The following is a 19,706-nucleotide window of genomic DNA, read 5'->3' as shown; positions in this document are numbered from 1 at the left end:
GGCATGGTGGCTAATGCCTGTAATCCCAGCACTTTGGGGAGCCGAGGCGGGTGGATCACCTGAAGTCAGGAGTTCAAGACCAGCTTGGCCAACATGGCAAAACTCTATCTACACTAAAAATACAAAACTCAGCCAGGTGTGGTGGAGGGTGCCTGTAATCCCAGCTACTCAGGAGGCTGAGGCAGGAGATTCACTTGTACCTGGGAGGCGGAGGCTGCAGTGAACCGAGATCACGCCACTGCCCTCCACTCTGGGCAATAGAGCGGGACTCTGTCTCAAAAAAAAGAAAAGGAGTACCCCTTACACAAGGGGAGTTATATTAAAACTGTTATAAAAATAACTAAATAAGACCAGGAGCAGTGGCTCACGCCTGTAATCCCAGCACTTTGGGAGGCCGAGGCGAGTGGATCACAAGGTCAGGAGTTTGAGACTAGCCTGGCCAACATGGTGAAACCCCGTCTTGACTAATGATACAAAAAATTAGCCAGGCGTGGTGGCGCGCGCCTGTAAGCCAGCTGCTTGGGAGGCTGAGACAGGAGAATCATTTGAATCTGGGAGGCAGAGGTTGCAGTAAGCTGAGATCACACCATTGCACTCCAGCCTGGGTGACAGGGTGAGACTGTCTCAAAAACAAAACAAAACAAAAAACAAACAAAAAACTAAATTAAGATTATCTTCTAACTGGCCTTAAAAAAAACACTAAAATTTAAAAAAGAATGAATTACTAGAAAAAAAAGAAAGTGGGCCAGGTGCAGTGGATCACACCTGTAATCCCAGCACTTTGGGAGGCTGAGGAGGGCGGATTGCTTGAGCTCAGGAGTTTGAGACCAGCCTGGCCAACATGGTGAAACCCCGTCTCTACTAAAATACAAAAATACAAAAAAAATTAGCCAGGCATGGCGGCGTGCACCTGTAGTCCCAGCTACTCGGGAGGCTGAGGCAGGAGAATTGCTTAAACCCAGAAGGCAGAGGTTGCAGTGAGCCGAGATCACGCCACTGCACTCCAGCCTGGGTGACAGTGCGAGACTCCATCTCCAAAAAAAAAACAAAAAACAAAAAAAGGAAAGTGAATTTAACCAGAGACAGTTAACACATTAGAGCCCTAATCCAGTGGCCCAACAGCCACAGAAGACAGAGAAAATTATGTTTAAAGAAACAAAAGGAGAAAGTGAGAGTGTGAGGGGAATTTCCAGAGCTAAAAAATATGTCAGCAGAATAGAGACAAGTGAATGACCTGTACAATAAATTTAAGAGTCACAACCAGATAGATTACTGGAAAAAATTTCAAATAATAATTTTTCGGCCAAGCGCGGTGGCTCATGCCTGTAATCATAGCACCTTGGGAGGCTGAGGTGGGTGGATCATGAGGTCAGGAGATCAAGACCATCCTGGCTAACACGGTGAAACCCTGTCTCTACTAAAAATACAAAAAATTAGCCAGGCGTGGTGGAGGGTGCCTGTAGTCCCAGCTACTCAGGAGGCTGAGGCAGGAGAATGGCATGAACCCGGGAGGTGGAGCTTGCAGTGAGCCAAGATTGCACCAGTGCACTCCAGCCTGGGTGATAGAGTGAGACTCCATCTCAAAATAAATAAATAAATAAATAAAAATTAAAAAATAATTTTTCAACTTCTAATATCTTCCACAGACGAAGTAAAAATAGATCACCTACTAAGGAAAGAGAATCAGATTAGCATCAAACTCATGAGCAATAACAAATGACAAAACAATAGAATGATGTGTTCAAAGTTCTGAGGAGAAATGATTTATAACCTAGAACTGCATCTTCTGGATACTAAATCATTTAGTATCACTTAAGGCATTTCTGATATAATGTAACATATGAAACACTGAAAAACTTTGCATTCTGCATACCTGCACACTGAAACTTATAGGGCTTATGGAAAAAAATGGTTGGAATAGACCACTCGTGCAACCTTGTTTCCTGATGACCAACAAAACCCAAACAATCCAAATAAAAATACGAACAATTCTGAAAAGGTATATAAAGTTCCTAACAAACATTTCACCCTAAAATTTTTTTAAAAGAAAAGAGGGATAAGTGGTTGAAGCTGGTAAATTATGGAAATAAATTTAAAATGCACAAGGGAAAGGTACATGCAATAGGTATTCCGAGAGAGGACTCATAGCCAAACTGAACTAAGATGATGAAGGCTGGGCACCTTGTGTCACAGTGCTTAATTCCGTGGTTTGTTATATTCAGCTATGTTTTTAGTGTGCTTTGCTTCAGCTGCCATTTGTTGATGGACCAAAACAATTTTCAGGGGAAAAAAAGTCACATATAAATCTATCCATTCTGATATAATCTGTTGTAGCAAGCAGAACAGACTACATTACTGTTTAGTCCATCATTTGTCTTTAACCTTGCTTGTGGTCTTCTGATATGGACATTTTTTAACTTTCAGTCATGGCGTTTTCCTAAAATTATGGTTTATGTTTTTGCAGTCTTAAGAATTCCCCACTTTGGCCGGGCGCGGTGGCTCAAGCCTGTAATCCCAGCACTTTGGGAGGCCGAGGCGGGTGGATCACGAGGTCAGGAGATCGAGACCATCCTGGCTAACATGGTGAAACCCCGTCTCTACTAAAAATACAAAAAACTAGCCGGGCGTGGTGGCGGGCGCCTGTAGTCCCAGCTACTCGGAGGCTGAGGCGGGAGAATGGCGTGAACCCGGGAGGTGGAGCTTGCAGTGAGCCGAGATCGCGCCACTGCACTCCAGCCTGGGCGACAGAGCGCGACTCCGTCTCAAAAAAAAAAAAAAAGAATTCCCCACTTCAAGATCAGAGATATTCCCCCACATTTCCTTCTAAAGTTTAAGCTTTGCTCATTAAAGTTTTCAATCCATCTACAAATATTATTATGTATAGCACATAGCAGAGATTCTACATATAAAGCTATTGCCCAAATACTATCTTACTGATCAAAGCCACCTTTTCCTCATTCATTTGCAATGTCACGTCTATCAAAGATAAAAAGTTCCAAAATATACGTGGAACTATTTCCGGACTCTATAGTATATTCTAGTCATTTATCTACTGCTGAATGAACACAATATGATTTGGCCAGGTGCAGTGGCTCATGCCTGTAATCCCAGCACTTTGGGAGGCCGAGGTGGGAGGATCAATTGAGGTCAGGAGTTCAAGACCAGCCTGGCCAACATGGTGAAACCTGTCTCTACTAAAAATACAAAAATTAGCCAGGTATGGTGGCAGGTGCCTGTAATCCCAGTTACTCAGGAGACTAAGGCAGGAGAATCACTTGAATCCAGGAGGCGGAGGTTGCAGTGAGCCAAGATGGCGCCACTGCACTCCAGCCTGCGAGATAGAGGGAGACTCCGCCTCAAAAAAAAAATAAAAGCATATGATTTTTTAATTTTCATCTTGTATGTTTGTATTTTTAATAACATTTTGACAGGAAAATCAAAGAAGCCAACCATACTATTTTAATTACTATTGTTTCCTAATATCTCATTATATCTGATAGGGTTGTGCTATCTCTATGTTCTTTTTCAAATATTTTCTTAGTTATTCATAGTCATTAACTCTTCATTAGAATTTTTTAATCCATTTTTCAAGTTCTACCAAAACATCATGTTGGGACTTCACCAGAACTGTATGTTTAGAACTGTGTGGAGAAAATTGATACCTTAAATTTACTAAATCTTTCTAACCATAAATGTCATGTTCTCTTATGCTTTTCAATAAAGTTTTGTAATTTTCTTCAAGAAGCTGTGTATATTTTTATTTTTTAGTCCAAAGAACTTTATAATTTTGTTGCTATTGTAAGTGAGGTTTTTCTTTTATTAAATGTTTTATCTGATTGATTACTGCTGGCATAAAGATATGTTGTTGATTTTTGTCTGTTCTTGCATCAAATCTCTCTGTACTCTTGTTTCTCTCGCTTTTAATCGACAAGTTATGACATTTTATCTCTTCCTTTTCCATCTCTGTGTATCTTATTTCTTCTTTTCTCATTGAATTGTCTGAAACACAATGTTAAATGTCAGGGGTGATGCGGACATCTTTGACTACTTCCTAACTAGAAAAGCACCTAAAGTTTACAACTAGGTATATTTGCTATAGATTTTAGGGAAGCCACCCTTAAGGTAGATTTTTTTGTTTGTTTGTTTTTTAAGTTTTAGGCCAGGCCCCGTGGCTCATGCATGTAATCTCAGCACTTTGGGAGGCCGAGGTAGGGGGATCACTTGACCTCAGGAGCTCGAGACCAGCCTGGCCAACATGATGAAACCCCGTCTCTACTAAAAATACAAAAATTAGCCAGGCATGGTGGCGTATGCCTGTAATTCCAACTATCTGGGGGGCTAAGTCACCAGAATTGTTTGAACCCAGGAGGCAGACATTGCCGTGAGCCAAGATCAGGCCCCTGCACTCTGGCATGGGTGACAGAACTAGACTCTGTCTCCAAAAAAAAAAAAAAGAAAAAGTTTTTGAGCCTATTCCTAATTTGCTATAAAGTTTTCAAAAGCTCAGCATGTATTCTGGTCTTAAAAAAAAAAATTGTAATGATAAAAAGGGATAAAAAAATGTTATTTAGTGGAAAATTGCTGTTTATTGATTGTATTCCTTGAAGGACAAACCTTTTTCTTTTTTCTTGGTGCCTTGAATATCAGGTACACAAAAATGTTTAATCAAATGCTGAATGAGACCAGACACAGTGGCTCACACCTGTAATCTCAACACTTTGGGAGGCTGAGGCAGGAGGATCACTTGAGCCTAGGGGTTCAAGACCAGCCTGGGCAACATTGTGAGATTTCCCCATCTCTACAAAAATTTTTAAAAATTAGTGAAGTGTGGTGGTGTGCACCTTGTAGTCTCAGCTACTTGCAAGGATGAGGCAGTAGGATTCCTTGATTGCAGGAGTTCAAAGCTACAATGAACAGTGATCACACCACTGAACTCCAGCCTGATCAACAGAGTTAAATTAAAATTAGTCTCTAACCAAAAAATGAAAAATAAACAAACGCTAAAGGAATTTTTACTAAAAAGGAGAAACAAAGCCAATAATTTCTATTCAGCATTTACTTTCAAAAATACTGACACACAACTAATAAACTGAATGGTCTGGATTCAAAATATATACACACACACACACATACACATATATAGGCTATAAAAACAAAGCAAATATTTAAAGGCAGAAAAATATAGAAAAGCAAAAAATCAATTTAGATCACAAAACGATTTTGTTAGAAAATCCTAAATTGGCAGGACATGGTGGCTCACACCTGTAATCCCAGCACTTTGGGAGGCCAAGGCAGGTGGATCACCTAAGGTCAGGAGTTCGAGACCAGCCTGGCCAACATGGTGAAACCCCACCTCTACTAAAAATAAAAATTAGCTGGGCATGGTGGTGCACACCTGTAATCCCAGCTACTCGGGAGGCTGAGGCAGGAGAATCATTTGAACCTGGGGGATGGAGGTTTCAGTGAGCCGAAATAGTGCCACTGCACTCCAGCCTGGACAACGGAATGAGACTCTTTCTCAAAACAAAACAAAACAAAACAAACAAACAAAAACAAAACAAAACAAAAACGAGAAAAGAAAACCCCAAGTTAACCTCCAGAATTATTACATGTGATAAATCAGGTGACAAACTATACAATACAAACTCTTCAAATATTAATTGCATTACTACAGACTAGTGATATTATTAAAAACATTCATATAAGAAACTAAAAAAAGGTCAGGTGTGGTGGCTCACACCTGTAATACCAGCACTTTGGGAGGCCAAGGTGAGAGGATCACTTGAGTCCAGGAGTTTGAGGCCAGCCTGGGTAACATAGCGAGACCTCCTCTCTACCAAAACAAACAAACAAACAAACAAAAAATCAGCCAGGCATGGTGGTGCATGTCTGTAGTCCCAGCTATTTGGGAGGCTGAGGTGGGAGGATTGCTTGAGCCTAGGAGGCTGAAGCTGCAGTAAGCCATGATTATGCCCCTGTACTCCAGCCCGGGCAACAGAGTTAGACCTTGTCTCAAAACAAACAAGCAAAAATGTAATATGGAAAAATGCATGCAGCCTTGCTAGCAACTAAAGAAATACATTTTAATGTGACTTCTAGACACCATTGTGAACTGTATTAAAATAGCATAAAAATGCTTAAACAAAATTGGCAAAGATGATGGATTACAAATATACTTTTATAGTACTAATGGCATTTTGTAAATTAGCTCAGTTTTGGAGAAAGCAACATGACATGTATGAATATAGCAGTTACCATTTATTGAGTACATAATATGTGCTAGGTGCTAGGCTGGGTCCCAGAAACTATCCATTCGTGATCTTGAATTCTTAAAAAAAAAAAAATTTCTTAATAAGTTCCTTTATTTCACAGATGAGGAAACTACGGCTTAAAAAGTAAAATGTTAATAAACCTATAAGAGTGAGGCGGGCAGATCACTTGAGGTCAGGAGTTTGAGACCGATCTGACCAACATGGTGAAACCCTGACTCTACTAAAAAAAAAAAAAAAAAGAAAAGAAAACAAAATTAGCCAGGAGCGGTGGTGCATGCCTGAAATCCCAGCTACTCGGAAGGCTGAGGCAGGAGAACGGCTTGAACCTAGGAGGCGGAGGTTGCAGTGAGCCAAGATTGCGTGTGCCACTGCACTCCAGCCTGGACAACAGAGCGAGACTCTGTCTTAAAAAAAAAAAAAAAAAAAAGAAACAAACCTATAAGAGGTTGAAGCCCAGAAGATGCTTCTGTCATTCAAATACAAAGCCCTGCATGTTCCCTCCTACCTCGGGATCTTTGTTCAGAATGTTTCCTCTCCCCAGAATGTTCTATACACAAACACAGCCCTCCACAAATTAACACCTATAACTCACTTAGATCTCAGCAACAATATCGCTTCCTCAAGAAAGGGTCATCGATACTCACCCACTCACCCACTAGATCTGGTCCCTCTCTTATACTCTCTCAAAACCTATAAATTTGTAATTACACCATTTTTCTGAGTGTTTATTTTAATTTAAATATATCTCAGGCCAGGCACAGTGGCTCAGACCTGTAATCCCAATACTCCAGGAGGCCAAGACGAGCAGATCACTTGAGCTCAGGCGATCAAGACCAGCCTGGCCAATATGGTGAAACCCAGTCTATACAAAAAACACAGTCCAGGCGCGGTGGCTCCCCTCTGCAATCCCAACACTTTGGGAGGCCGAGGTGGGCGGATCACCTGAGGTCGGGAGTTCAAGACCAGCCTGACCAACACGGTGAAACCCTGTCTCTATTAAAATTACAAAATTAGCCAGGCCTGGTGGTGCATGCCTGTAATCCCAGCTACTTGGGAGGCTGAGGCAGGAAAATCACTTAAACCCGGGAGGTGGAGGTTGTGGTGAGCTGAGATCGCGCCATTGCACTCCAGCCTAGGCAACAAGAGTGAAATTTCGTCTCAAAAAAAAAAAAAAAAAAAAAATGGCCGGGCGCGGTGGCTCAAGCCTGTAATCCCAGCACTTTGGGAGGCCGAGACGGGCGGATCACAAGGTCAGGAGATCGAGACCATCCTGGCTAACATGGTGAAACCCCGTCTCTACTAAAAATACAAAAAACTAGCCGGGCGAGGTGGCGGGCGCCTGTAGTCCCAGCTACTCGGGAGGCTGAGGCAGGAGAATGGCGTAAACCCGGGAGGCGGAGCTTGCAGTGAGCTGAGATCCGGCCACTGCACTCCAGCCTGGGCGACACAGCGAGACTCCGTCTCAAAAAAAAAAAAAATTAGTTGAGCATGGCAGTAGCACATGCCTGTCGTCAGATACTGGGGAGGCTAAAGGGGGATCACTTGAGCCCAGGAAGATCAAGGCTGCAGTGGGCCATGATCATGCCACTGCACTCTAGCCTGGGCAACAGAGCAACAGAGCAAGAAACTGTCTCAAATATATATATATATATATAAAATAATAAAATAAAATAGAGGTATTCAGGTCTTTTATCTCCAATTTTACTGTTCCTTCCTCTGTACAACCAAGCATGTTTCCATATATATATCTCAATCACTAACACCCAGCTCCAAAGGGGCAGGGATCCTATCTATTTGCTCTTTACAACATCCCTGGCACCTAACAGTGCCAGGCACCTATTAAGCAGTCACTAATATTTGCTAAAGCAATGAATGCCAATTTACCTTAATTTAAAAATTATTAAATCGCTTAACCAAAAGATATAATTGACAGTTCTCAAATCAAAACCATGAGCACGTTCCATGAACAAGACACTTCACTAGAGCTGCAACCATTCTTGTGTGATGTATCAGAAATATTTGTTTGTATCTACCCTTTGACCCAGCAATTCCATTTGTCAGAATTTAGCTAGCAGGAAAAACTCTCATATGTGAAACGATATATTAGTAGGCTTAAATAAGTAAAAGCAGATCTTGGATGCTGCCTTTATAAAGCTTGCAGTCTAACCAGTGAAAATGACATTGGTCAAATCATCTGATTCCAAAAATGTTGTGATTACAAACTGTGATAAGAGGTACAAAGAATGGCTGGGTGCAGTGGCTCACACCTGTAATCTCAGCACGTGGGAGGCTGAGGCGGACAGATCATTTGGGGTCAGGAGTTGGAGACCAGCCTGACCAACATGGTGAAACACCATCTCTACTAAAAATACAAAAAAATTAGCCAGGTGTGGTGGCGCATGCCTGTTCTTCCAGCTACTCGGGAGGCTGAGGCAGGAGAATCTCTTGAACCCATCGGGTGGAGGTTGCAGTGAGCCGAGACCGCACCACTGCACTCCAGCCTGGGCAACAGAGCAAGATTTCGTCTAAAAATAAAATAAAATGAAATAGAGATATTCAGGTCTTTTATCTCCAATTTTACTGTTCCTTTCTCTGTACAACCAAGCATGTTTCTTCAGACACAAAACGAATTATTCTCATCTCACTTTGGGCTGGAACAGAAAGGGCCAGACAGAATTATTTCAAAACAAAGCAGAAGTAGGAAGGAAAATGGTACAAATCAAGAATTACTAACACTAATTTTCATGTTTCTGAAAAGGCCTATATCTTCAGAATAGGGCATTACCCTATAACCAAAAAAGTTCTGTTTACATTTCTCTCAACTTTAAACTAGCAGATGCTAGATGAATTTCCGTTACGCATTCTCCCAACAAAAGGCTAATCAACAATACTGGGAGAGTGAAAACAATAGTCCCACTCATCATGCTCCCAATTTCAGTATAAATTAAATAATTTAAAATCTGGCACTTAGTCTATCTATCTTCCTAGTCTATAATTGAGATCATTCCCCAAAAAAACTTAAAAAAAAAAAAATCAAAGGTTTTAAATTAGTCTTCAAGATTTAAAATGAAGTCAACCTTTTGTTATATAATTAAATAGCACAGACTTTAGGAAACAAAATTATTTTAAAGTATATACTTAGAGCACAACTTCTCAAGTAACAAGATACCAATAAAGCTGTTAAAATTACAAAAAGTCAGATGCTGTGGCACTTACCTGTAGTCCCTGCTGCTCAGATGGGAGGACCACTTGAGGCCAGGAGTTTGAGATCAGCCTGAGCAACATAGCAAGACCCCATCTCTAAAAAATTTTAAACTATAAGAAATATATTGCCAGGCGCAGTGGCTCACACCTGTAGTCCTAGCACTTTGGGAGGCCGAGGCAAGCAGATCACTTGAAGTCAGGAGTTCAAAACCAGCCCAGCCAACATGGTAAATCCCTGTCTCTACTAAAAATACAAAAAATTAGCGGAGTGTGGTGGTGCACACCCGTAATCCCAACTACTTGGGAGGCTGAGGAAGGACAATCACTCGAACCAGGGAGGTGGAGGTTGCAGTGAGCCGAGACCACACCACTGCACTCCAGCCTGGGCAACAGAGCGAGATTGTCTCAAAAAAAAAAAAAAAAATTATACATATATATACACACACACACACACATACACATATATGTATATGTGTATATATATATATATACACAGCCTGAGTAACAAAGTGAGACCCTGTTTCTAAATTAATTAATTAGGCCTGGGCCAGTGGCTCATGCCTATAATCCCAGCACTTTAGGAGGCCAAGGCGAGCAGATCACTTGAGCTCAAGGGTTCGAGACCAGTCTGGCCAATATGGTGAAACCTCATTTCTACTAAAAATACAAAAAAACAAAAATTAGCCGGACATGGTAGTGCATGCCTGTAGTCCAGCTACTTGTGCCTGTAGTCCCAGCTACTCAGGAGGACGAGGCAGGAGAATCGCTTAAATCCAGGAGATGGAGGTTACATTACAGTGAGCCAAGATCCTACCACTGCACTCCAGCCTGGGCAACAGAGAGAGACTCTGTCTCAAAAATAAATAATTTAAAATTTTTTTTAAATTAAGGATTAAAAAAAGTAAATATGAACTAAAAACTCAGGAATTGGATATTCAAGCTGGTCAAATAGGAAATTACACAAATTTGTGCTTAACAAGAAGTAGAAGTTCATTTTAAAAGATGCCTACTTACAGAGAGGCCTAAAAACAAAAAGAGATTAGAGTTCCATTTTTAAGAGTTTAGCAAAGAATCAAACTTGTTATTATATGTAATTTTTTATTGCAATAGTAGCTTACTTCTGCCATGTACAAGAATTGGCCGGGCGCGGTGGCTCAAGCCTGTAATTCCAGCACTTTGGGAGGCCAAGACGGGCGGATCACGAGGTCAGAACATCGAGACCATCCTGGCTAACACGGTGAAACCCTGTCTCTACTAAAACTACAAAAAAAACTAGCCGGGCGAGGTAGCGGGCGCCTGTAGTCCCAGCTACTCGGGAGGCTGAGGCAGGAGAATGGCGTGAACCCGGGAGGCGGAGCTTGCAGGGAGTGAAATCCGGCCACTTCCCCCCCTGGGGGGCCAAAGAAAGAATCTTTTTCTCAAAAAAAAAAAAAAAAAAAGAATTATTTCCTTGACTGTTCAAAACAAGGAAGAACAGAGGTTTCCAAGAGCCTTTGAAGATTACAGAATAAACACCAAAAGAGATAAACACCTTACTCCTACGCCAGTCTGTACTTTCTTCTGAAACCTTGCTTTGACTACCTGCTCAACTTTCATACTAATTTGTCTTAACATGTTTTCAAAATATTACATCTGCCAGGTGTGGAGGCTCTTGCCTGTAACCCCAGCACTTTGGGAGGCTGAGGCAGGAGGACAGCTTGTGCCCAGGAGTTAGAGACTAGGTTGGGCAACAAAGCAAGTTTAAAAAAAAAAAAAAAAAATTTTAACAGCCAGGTATGGTGGTGAGTGCCTGTAGTCCCAGCTAATTGGGAGGTTGAGGTGGGAAGATTTCTTGAGCCTGGGAGGTCGCGGTTGCAGTAAGCTATGATCATGCCACTGCACTCCTCACAACAGAGCGAGACCCTATTTCAAAAAAAATAAAAACAAAATTACATCTGACCACTCTAAGGCATCTGACAATGCTGACTGCTTCCTTAACAGTCATTTGCAGATTATTTGAATCCTCAGTTTCCACTCACTTTATTCCTGGTGTTCTTCCTATCCTGTTCACTCCTTGTCAGGCTGCAATTTTCTCCACTCAGTATTTAAGTACGTATTCTCCAGCACTTTGCTTTATCTAGATGCTCTTCAATCTTTCCATTTATATACCTCACTCGGTGACTACGTCGACACCCACAGCTTTAGCTCCATGTATTCCAGATCTACATATGGTATATACACTTAACTACTGAACACACAGTCAACAAATCTTACACACTGTCCTTAAAATGTCAGGAGTCTCTCTGCTCCATTCCTACTATCAATTCCTTAGTTCAGGTTCTAATCATTTCTCTCCCTGACACATCAATGAATGACCTCTTCACTAGTCTCACCACTACCAAGCTGAAAACCCTGCTATGAAGGTAAATTTTCTAAAAATGAAATGTGACCATGCTGCTCCTCTGCCAAAAATTATTTACTAGGTCTAGTATTATTCATTAGGTTATCTAATTATTTAATAGGTTTTCAGGAAAACGCTCAAATTAGCTTACACAGTAAGTTCCTGCCAATAACTCTAAAAGCTCCATCTCCACTATGCTGTCTTTGGCTCCAGCCAAATTTCAAAGTCCAGCTCACATTCATCCTCTGTACCCTCCTTGACTCTGGCATTCCCCACAAACCCTGAACACAAACGCTGACCTAAGGCGTTACTTCATCTAGGAAATCATCCCTATCCTTTAGGCTAATTTAGATACCTGCTCTAGATGCTCACATAAAATATCTTCTGTATCAATCACACTCATGTATAGGTCTCTCCAGCGGACTATTAACAGTCTCCAGGGAAACAGTACTTAGTAGTCCCTGCACCAGACAACTAGAAAGCATTCAACAACTGCAGGGAATGAATGGGGATTAAATGGGAATTTATATTTTAGTAATGTTATTCTAATGATAATGAACTTGCTCCTTTAACTAGGAGAGTCAGTAGTCAAATCCTGTACTGTCATTGAAATGGCAATTAAAATTTTTCATTTTCTAACTGATCCACAGTAACCCAAAGTCCTTATCATTTCAACTCTCTATTCATGAATCAAAAATTGATTTTGTAGCCAAATATAAATTTCTTTAAAGGCACAGGTCTGTCCTTTGTGAAGAAGGCAGGGTAAATGACATAGATAACTATGTTACTTAAAAAATAGGTCAGGCGCCATGTCTCATGCCTGTAATCCCAGCACTTTGGGAGGCCACGGCAGGAGGCCAAGGCAGAGGATGACTTCAGCCTGGGAGTTCAAGACCTGACTGGGCAACATAGTGAGGCCCTGTCTCTATAAAAAAGAAAACAAAATTAGCCAGGCATGGTGGCATGCTCCTGTAGTCCCAGCAACTTGAGAGGCTGAGGCGGGACGGTTGCTTGAACGGGGGAAGTCAAGGCTGCAATGAAACGTGATCACACCACTGCACTCCACCCTGGACAACAGAGCAAGACCATGTCTCGAAAAAATAATAATTTTTAAAAATTCTCTCCAATTCCCCCACTAAACTCCAACTGATTAAGATCCTGTTCCTCCATTACCACCTCTTCCAAATTAAACTTTTTTCTCCCTCTGCCTATTCTTTAATTCATTGTTCAGGCAGAACTGTCTAAGCATAATGAGTTGATTTGAGAAAGGTCCTGAATTAAATACAATCATCTCCAACATTTTCCACAGTCTTGAGGTCAAACCAAATTATAGTCCTTGATTTAAAATGTCCCACAAGGGAAGTGGACTAGAGTAATCTACACGGAATTTTGGGGAGTGCTAAAAAATTACAATGAGGCCCATGAGGTCAATGACCCAAAGGATAATTAGAATGATTCTATCTTAAAAAATACCTGCTTTGTATATATACAGTTAGCAGCTATTACAACTTCCTCTCACCTTGCCCTCCTCCCTCCCTTTTATCTACCCACTGCCAACACAGCACTTAAATTTTTTTATATATTGGAAAGGGACCAAGTTATGCTAGATTAAAGGTGAAAGATCTATATTGTGCCCTAGACACCTCCAAACCTTTTTTTTTCATGTCAAATGGGTAATGTGTTGACCTTGTAACAAGGTTTGAGGGTGGCACATCTCACACATGCCTGTGAACACTCAATCATCACATTATGAACTACAAAAGGATCCCTCAAAACATTTCTCTAAGAATCTGCATTTGTTGCACAAAATAATAAGATGTCATTCATCTCCCTTAAAGAGCGAAAGCGTAACTGGCATAATCTCTATCATGAAAATCCACACACTCTTGGCTCACACAACCAGCACAAAATAGAAATAAAGTAGACAGTGCAGTTAAGATTGGGGAACAAAATGAGAAGAGTTGGTATCAAGAAAACAACCAGAGTAAGGGCATTTGCAATTAAGACCCAAAAATTCAATCCATCCTTTACAAAATTATAGAGCCTTACCTCAAAAAAAAAAAAAAAAAAAAAAAAAAAAAAGTGGAAGGAGAATGAAATACATTTAGAAGGTTAGTCAATTCTTTTCGGTTGTTTGCAAGCACACGTAACTTTCAAGCCTGAGTGTATTTTTTAAAAATAAAGATTTCCAGGCCCCACCTGCCCAAAAATTCTTTTGTAAGTTTGGAATGGAGCCTGGGAATTGGTATGTTTACTTAAAAAGTTCCCGGGGGACTCTGATTATCAGTCAGGTCTGTCAGAAGGGCTATACACCTTTTCAAGAAGGGCGCTTTCCAACCCTTACTCACACCCTAGCCGTCCATAAAGTCTTATCAAAGTTCTTGTAAATATGCCTGCCAATCAAACGCACGCGTTATCTCACCCAGCCCCTTTGTGTGTTCTCCCCCACCCTGGGGAGCATTTCACTTTCGGCCCATTCCTCGTAACAGAAGTCTTCCTTTCTCCTCTCCACCCTTGTATTAATCAAGTAATAAGCAGAAAAGTAAAACAAAGGGGAACGCTCACTTCAATGCCCGAAAATCCTGTCGGTTTTCACAGACCAGAGAAGAAAACTCATTCTAGATCCCTCTAACACACAGTGGACTGGAAACGAAACAAAACGCTCTGGAGGGTGTTCTGTGAAGCAGGGGTGAGGGGAAGTTACAGAAGAGCTCTTGGACCGAGGGGACGCACCAAGGTTCTGAAAGAGGAAACTTGAAAGCTGGGCAGGTCGCGGGGCGAGCGGGCCCGCGCGGGCACCGCCGGCCGCTTTTGACACTCGACACCCCAACCTTCACCCGGGTTGCTAAGAAACAAAAAGGCTCCAAGTTCCCTGCAATTCCTCCCGGGCCTGGCGGAGACTACTAGGGCCTCCGGGGCCTGAAGACGCCGCAGGGAACGGCCTGGCCACTGCCCCGGGGGCGCGAAAGCCAGGGAGAGCGGGAGAGCGGGAGCTCGGGCTGAGGGGGCAGGACGCGCAGAGCGGGCCCCGAGGCTAAGGAGGAGGGCGGCCCGGGGCTCTGAGGGGCAGGGAACGGGACCTCGGGGGGCAGCGACGCTCGAGCAGGCCGCGGCGGGCTCGGTTCCCGCCAGGCGGCAGCCGGGGGTCCCGGGCCGGAGGCCGGGCCTAAGCGACAACCCGGCTCCGCGCGGGGGAGGGGGCGTCTACTCACACGTGCTGACAGGCCGCGGTCCGCACGGGCGTTTTGAGCACCTCCTGACAGACGGGGCAGTAGAAATCATCTTCGGTGTAGGACGTGGCCGCGGAGAGGTCCTCGGCCATGGCGGGGGATGGGGAAACAAGGCGATGGCGACAGCGGCAGCGGCCGAGGTGACGGTGGCGGCCCGGGGCCCGACTCCCTACGCGAACCCGGAGGGGGGAGGGGGATCGCGTCAGGATGCGGCGCGCGCCAGGAAGGGGGCGGGGCCCTGGGTAGGGCGGGGCCGAACGCAGAGACGCGACTGCCGCACGCGCCGGGCAAGAGGCGACCCCTCCCACGGCTCCTCCCACAGGGGCTGGATGGGGGCGGTGCTTGGCGGGAGGCTGGGCTTGCAGCGTGCCGTGGGCCAGCGCGGCTCGCCCCCAGGCCGCGGCCTCACGCCCCAGGCCACGCCCTCACCGAGCTCCAGGCGCGGGCTGTAGCTCCGCCCTCAGCCCTCGTCTTCGCCCAAGGTCTTCCTTTTCACTGTTTTCCCGCCTCTTCTCCTCACCGCGACCCCGAGCCCCGAGCCCCGAGCCCCGAGCCCCCAACCCGTGTCCGCGACTTCCTCCCCGCCTCGCTTCCCGGCACCCCGGCCCCTCCACGCTTCCGCCGGGGGGACCTTCACCTAGGAGCCCCGAAGCGGTGCTGTGGACGGAGCTGCTTTTCCTTCACGTGTTCGTAGAGACGCGGCCCTGCGCTTTCCTCGGGCTTTCTGTCCGGCCGCCGCTACCTTCGCAGCCGAGGCCCCGGGGCAAATGGAGGGCGGCCTGCGCTGTGCTTATCGGCCCCAAACGGGGCCGGACCCGAGGCTCATGGTGTAGGGAGATTCGCCCGCCCCCGCCAGCAGCTCTCTCTTGGCATCGCGCTGCCTACAGCCTACCCGGCCGTCACCGAACGCGGGAGCGCCTGGGAGCCGGGACGGGGTGTGAAGCGCGGCCTCTATAGCAACCGGCGCGTGGCACCTTCTGCGGGTTGTGACATAAGCAGCTGGGCGCCCGCGGTGACACCTGCGCCTCCCCGCCCTGCCTCCCTAGGCCCGGGACCCCAGCCACCTTTCCTGTCAAATACATTGGGCTTTTCAGGAAGTTTTCGTCAATGTTCAAGATTTAGTCTTTACTATTTGCCCCACCAGAATGATTTGATCTTGTCAAGATGTGTTATAAACAAGTATTTGTTATAGGATTTTAATCCTTTGGGGACAGGATTAAAGTTTCCTTGAGAGAATGTCCACTTTCTCCTTTAACGGCATGACTGATGCTTAAATACGGTCGCAGATGGAGTCTTCTACCCACACCTTTGGGTTGATTTTTGATTTTTTCTTTTTTTTTTAACTTTGAAGAGAAATGCTGTAGAAGCATGGACGTGGATTTTCACCAAGGTTATTCACTAATTTAAGTGTTTTATTTTATTTTATTCTTTTTTTGTTTTTTTGAGACAGGTACTCACTCTATCTCCCAGGCTGGAGTGCAGTGGAGCGATCTTGGGTCACTGCAACGTCTGCCACCCGGTTTCAAGCGATTCTGCCCCCTCAGCCTCCCGTGTAGCTGGGACCACAGGCGTGTGCCACCACACCCGCTAATTTTTGTGTTTTTATTAGAGACAGGGTTTTACCACGCTGGGCAGGCTGGTCTTAAACTGACCTCAAGCGATCCACACGCCTGGGCCTCCCAAAGTGCTGGAATTACAAGCGTGAGCCACCACGCCTTGCTTGTTTTTTTTGTTTTGTTTGTTTGTTTGATGAGCCCTTAATTTCCAGATATATCTGCACAATTGATAATTTATAAGATGGTTCAGCCTGGATAACAGAGTGAGACTCCGTCTCAGAAAAAAAAATAGAGAAGGCTGGACGCACGCCTGAAATCCAAGCACTTTGGGAGGCCAAGGCGGTGGATCACTTGAGGTCAGGAGTTCAAGACTAGCCTGGCCAACATGATGAAATCCCATCTCTACCAAAAATACAAAAGTTAACCGGACATGGTGGTGGGAGCCTGTAATCCCAGGTACTCGGGAGGCTGAGGCACGAGAATCGCTTGAACCTGGGAGGCAGAGGTTGCAGTGAGCTGAGATTGTGCCACTGCACTCCAGACCTGGCGACAGTGAGACTCTGTCTCAAAAAAAAAAAAAGAAAAACAGAAAAAAAGGATAAATCTATAAGATGGGATCACAATGACCTGAAAGAAGCTAAGGAAAATCTGGAACATTATATAGCATATTCAATTAGCTTCAGAGAAAAGAAAGGTTTTATTACCATACTTTGTTAAAACCCTCCCCCATGGTCTAAATGAATAAATAGAAGCCATTTAAGGGACTAGTTAAATCAATTCCGCCATTTATTGTCTATGTTGACATTGGCACTGTTAGGTGTTATGCAGATGTCATGAACTTTGCTTTCCACTAGTTTACATTATTACATATCTATCAGAATGAGAGAGAAAAAATGGTATTTGCCAAAGTATCAAATTTTGCATTAAGCGATGGCTATAATGAGGATCGGAAATGGAATGATTAGAAATATATGGATTTAACAGAAAACGTTATGGAGGAAACGAGTTTTAGTGTACATCTCAAAAGCAGCCCAGGAGGCGGAAGTTGCAGTGAGCTGAGATCACACCACTGCACTCCAGCCTGGGTGACAGAGCAAGACTCAATCTCAAAAAATAAAAATAAATAAAACTCTCCAGTCAAATGAGATAGACCTTGATATGCTAAAGAGAAAAATAAAATAATTTAGAATACTGATTTCTTGACAAGGCCTGGCTTTATCTTACTACAAACCCTCAAAATCCTGTTTTGCTGGTAAAAGTGATCGCCTTTGAAGAAGTGAACTGGGAAGCTGGAGGATGGAACAGGAGAGAGGCTCATGTTTCACTCTCTACCCTTTGGTATCTTTGTAAATTGGTACCACGTGCAGTGTTGACGCTCAGCTGGTTTGTACCAGTACCACTTTCCCAGTCTTTTTCAGCCTTGTCCATCCTGATTGGTCAGTAGTCTGTTCTGAATGACCAGCGCCAATTTGGTTCCAGTTGCTAAATATTTTTAATATTACTCTTGACTATGTACATACATGACTGTTCCATGAAAGGACTATATATGCAAAGTGACTCTCAAATGCAGAAGCAGCCAAAAATCCAAAGAAGAGGCAAACAAATCCAGGAGTTCGCTGGTAGCAGGTGATTTACTGGGGAACTTATGGATGGAAGTGTGGTCTTGGGCAGCAGCAAAACAGGTGGGTCTTTGTACTGTTATCCTGCAGACCCAGGGCTTTTATACCATAAGGAAAGGGTATACATAATGTGTAGGAAAATTAAAGTTCACCCCTGAGGGAAAGACAAGAATACTATGTGGATTACAGCCTATAATTTGCTTAAGGGCAGGATTTATGATTAAGAACATGCTCTTTTTACACAAGGAATCATAAAGAAGAACTCTTAGGGGCATTCCTGGAACTAGGGTTAATCGGAAGTTAACCTAGCATATTAACATCCATGATGGAGTTCTTTAAGCTCCACGATAACCAATTGTGTAGGGAAAACTCTAATCCTATTTTACCTTTACTCTCATACCACCACAACAATCAACACAGAAGAAGACTTCTGTGAACAAATATGTGGGGGTTTTTCCCCTCGCACCAAGCAGCAGACAGCAGCTGGGTGTCCCCTAATTCAGTTCCTACCTACCCAGAGACAGTGTCAGATCCCACAGGTTGGGGGCCCAGTTCCCAAGACTGGCTTCCATACCCCCAGACACCACTTACGAGTCCGGGCCTCCAGAACTTCTGACCAATGAGCTTCAAGTTGCGGTTCCCACAGTCCACTCTTTGGGTTTCATTAATTTGCTGGAGCAATATCCTTTATAATACACCAGTAATTGTGTTTCTCTGAGTTCTGTGCGCTGCTCCAGCAAATTAATGAAACCCAAAGAGTGGGCTGTGGGAACCGCAACTTGAAGCTGGAGCAGCACAGAGAACTCAGAAACACGATTACTGGTGTATTATAAAGGATATTGCAAATGATACAGATGACGAGATGCATGGAGTAAGGTATGGGGGAAGAGGTGCAGAGCTTCCATGCCCTCCCTGGATTGGCCCTTTCCTCTTACCAGTGGTTTAAGCATGAGTCTGTATGTGACTCAATTATGACCAAAAGGCTGTGAAGGGAATTATTATGAGGGGCATCAGCAAGTACTTTTCTTTGATGATCAAAGACAAGGCCAGGCATGGTGGCTCATTCCTGTAATTCCAGCACTTTGGGAAGCTGAGGTGGGAGAAGAGCTTGAGGTCAGGAATTTGAGACCAGCCTGGACAACATAGTGGGACCCTGTCTGTACAAAAAAATTTTAGAGGCCAGACATGGTGGCTCACACCTGTAATCCCAAAACTTTGGGAGGCCGAGGTGGGTGGATCACCTGAGGTCGGGAGTTTGAGACCAGCCTGATCAATATGGAGAAACCCTGCCTCTGCTAAAAATGCAAAATTAGCTGGGCATGGTGTTGCATACCTGTAATCCCAGCTACTAAGGAGGCTGAGGCAGGAGAATCGCTTGAACCTGGGAGGCGGAGGTTGCAATGAGCTGAGATCATGCCATTGCACTTCAGCCTGGGCAACAAGAG

At 44.0% G+C, this 19,706-nt stretch overlaps 1 protein-coding gene, 1 long non-coding RNA gene and 1 other non-coding gene across 6 annotated transcripts in view; all 3 read right to left on the bottom strand.

The window, feature by feature from the left end:
- Positions 1 to 16,112, bottom strand: part of RNF138 (ring finger protein 138) — a 40,354-nt gene extending 24,242 nt beyond the window's left edge. For 2 of the 4 annotated variants that reach the window (XM_003914282.4, XM_021930015.2), the window contains exons 1-2: positions 15,724 to 16,112; positions 15,069 to 15,255 (exon numbers count right to left, since the gene is read on the bottom strand). In XM_003914282.4, the coding sequence (XP_003914331.1) occupies positions 15,069 to 15,178 (110 nt within the window). In that variant the 5' untranslated portion in view covers positions 15,179 to 15,255; positions 15,724 to 16,112. Of the gene's footprint in view, positions 1 to 14,421; positions 14,533 to 15,068; positions 15,256 to 15,723 lie in introns of those variants that run through there. The other 2 variants (XM_009192573.3, XM_009192574.4) reach the window with 2 other exon arrangements.
- LOC116271460 lies at positions 3,804 to 5,339 on the bottom strand. Its single transcript, XR_004180041.1, has 2 exons — positions 4,842 to 5,339; positions 3,804 to 3,999 (listed from the first exon to the last, which is right to left on the bottom strand). It is a non-coding gene; the product is annotated as an uncharacterized LOC116271460 (long non-coding RNA).
- LOC116271538 lies at positions 13,520 to 13,622 on the bottom strand. The gene has a single exon (XR_004180165.1). It is a non-coding gene; the product is annotated as a small nucleolar RNA U13 (small nucleolar RNA).
- Positions 16,113 to 19,706: the final 3,594 nt, after the last annotated feature.

This window comes from Papio anubis, chromosome 19 (assembly GCF_008728515.1).
Source record: "Papio anubis isolate 15944 chromosome 19, Panubis1.0, whole genome shotgun sequence".
In the NCBI taxonomy this organism is placed as follows: Eukaryota; Metazoa; Chordata; class Mammalia; order Primates; family Cercopithecidae; genus Papio; species Papio anubis.
The sequence above is the reverse complement of the archived record's forward strand: the minus strand, read 5'-3'. Positions and strand labels throughout refer to the sequence as shown.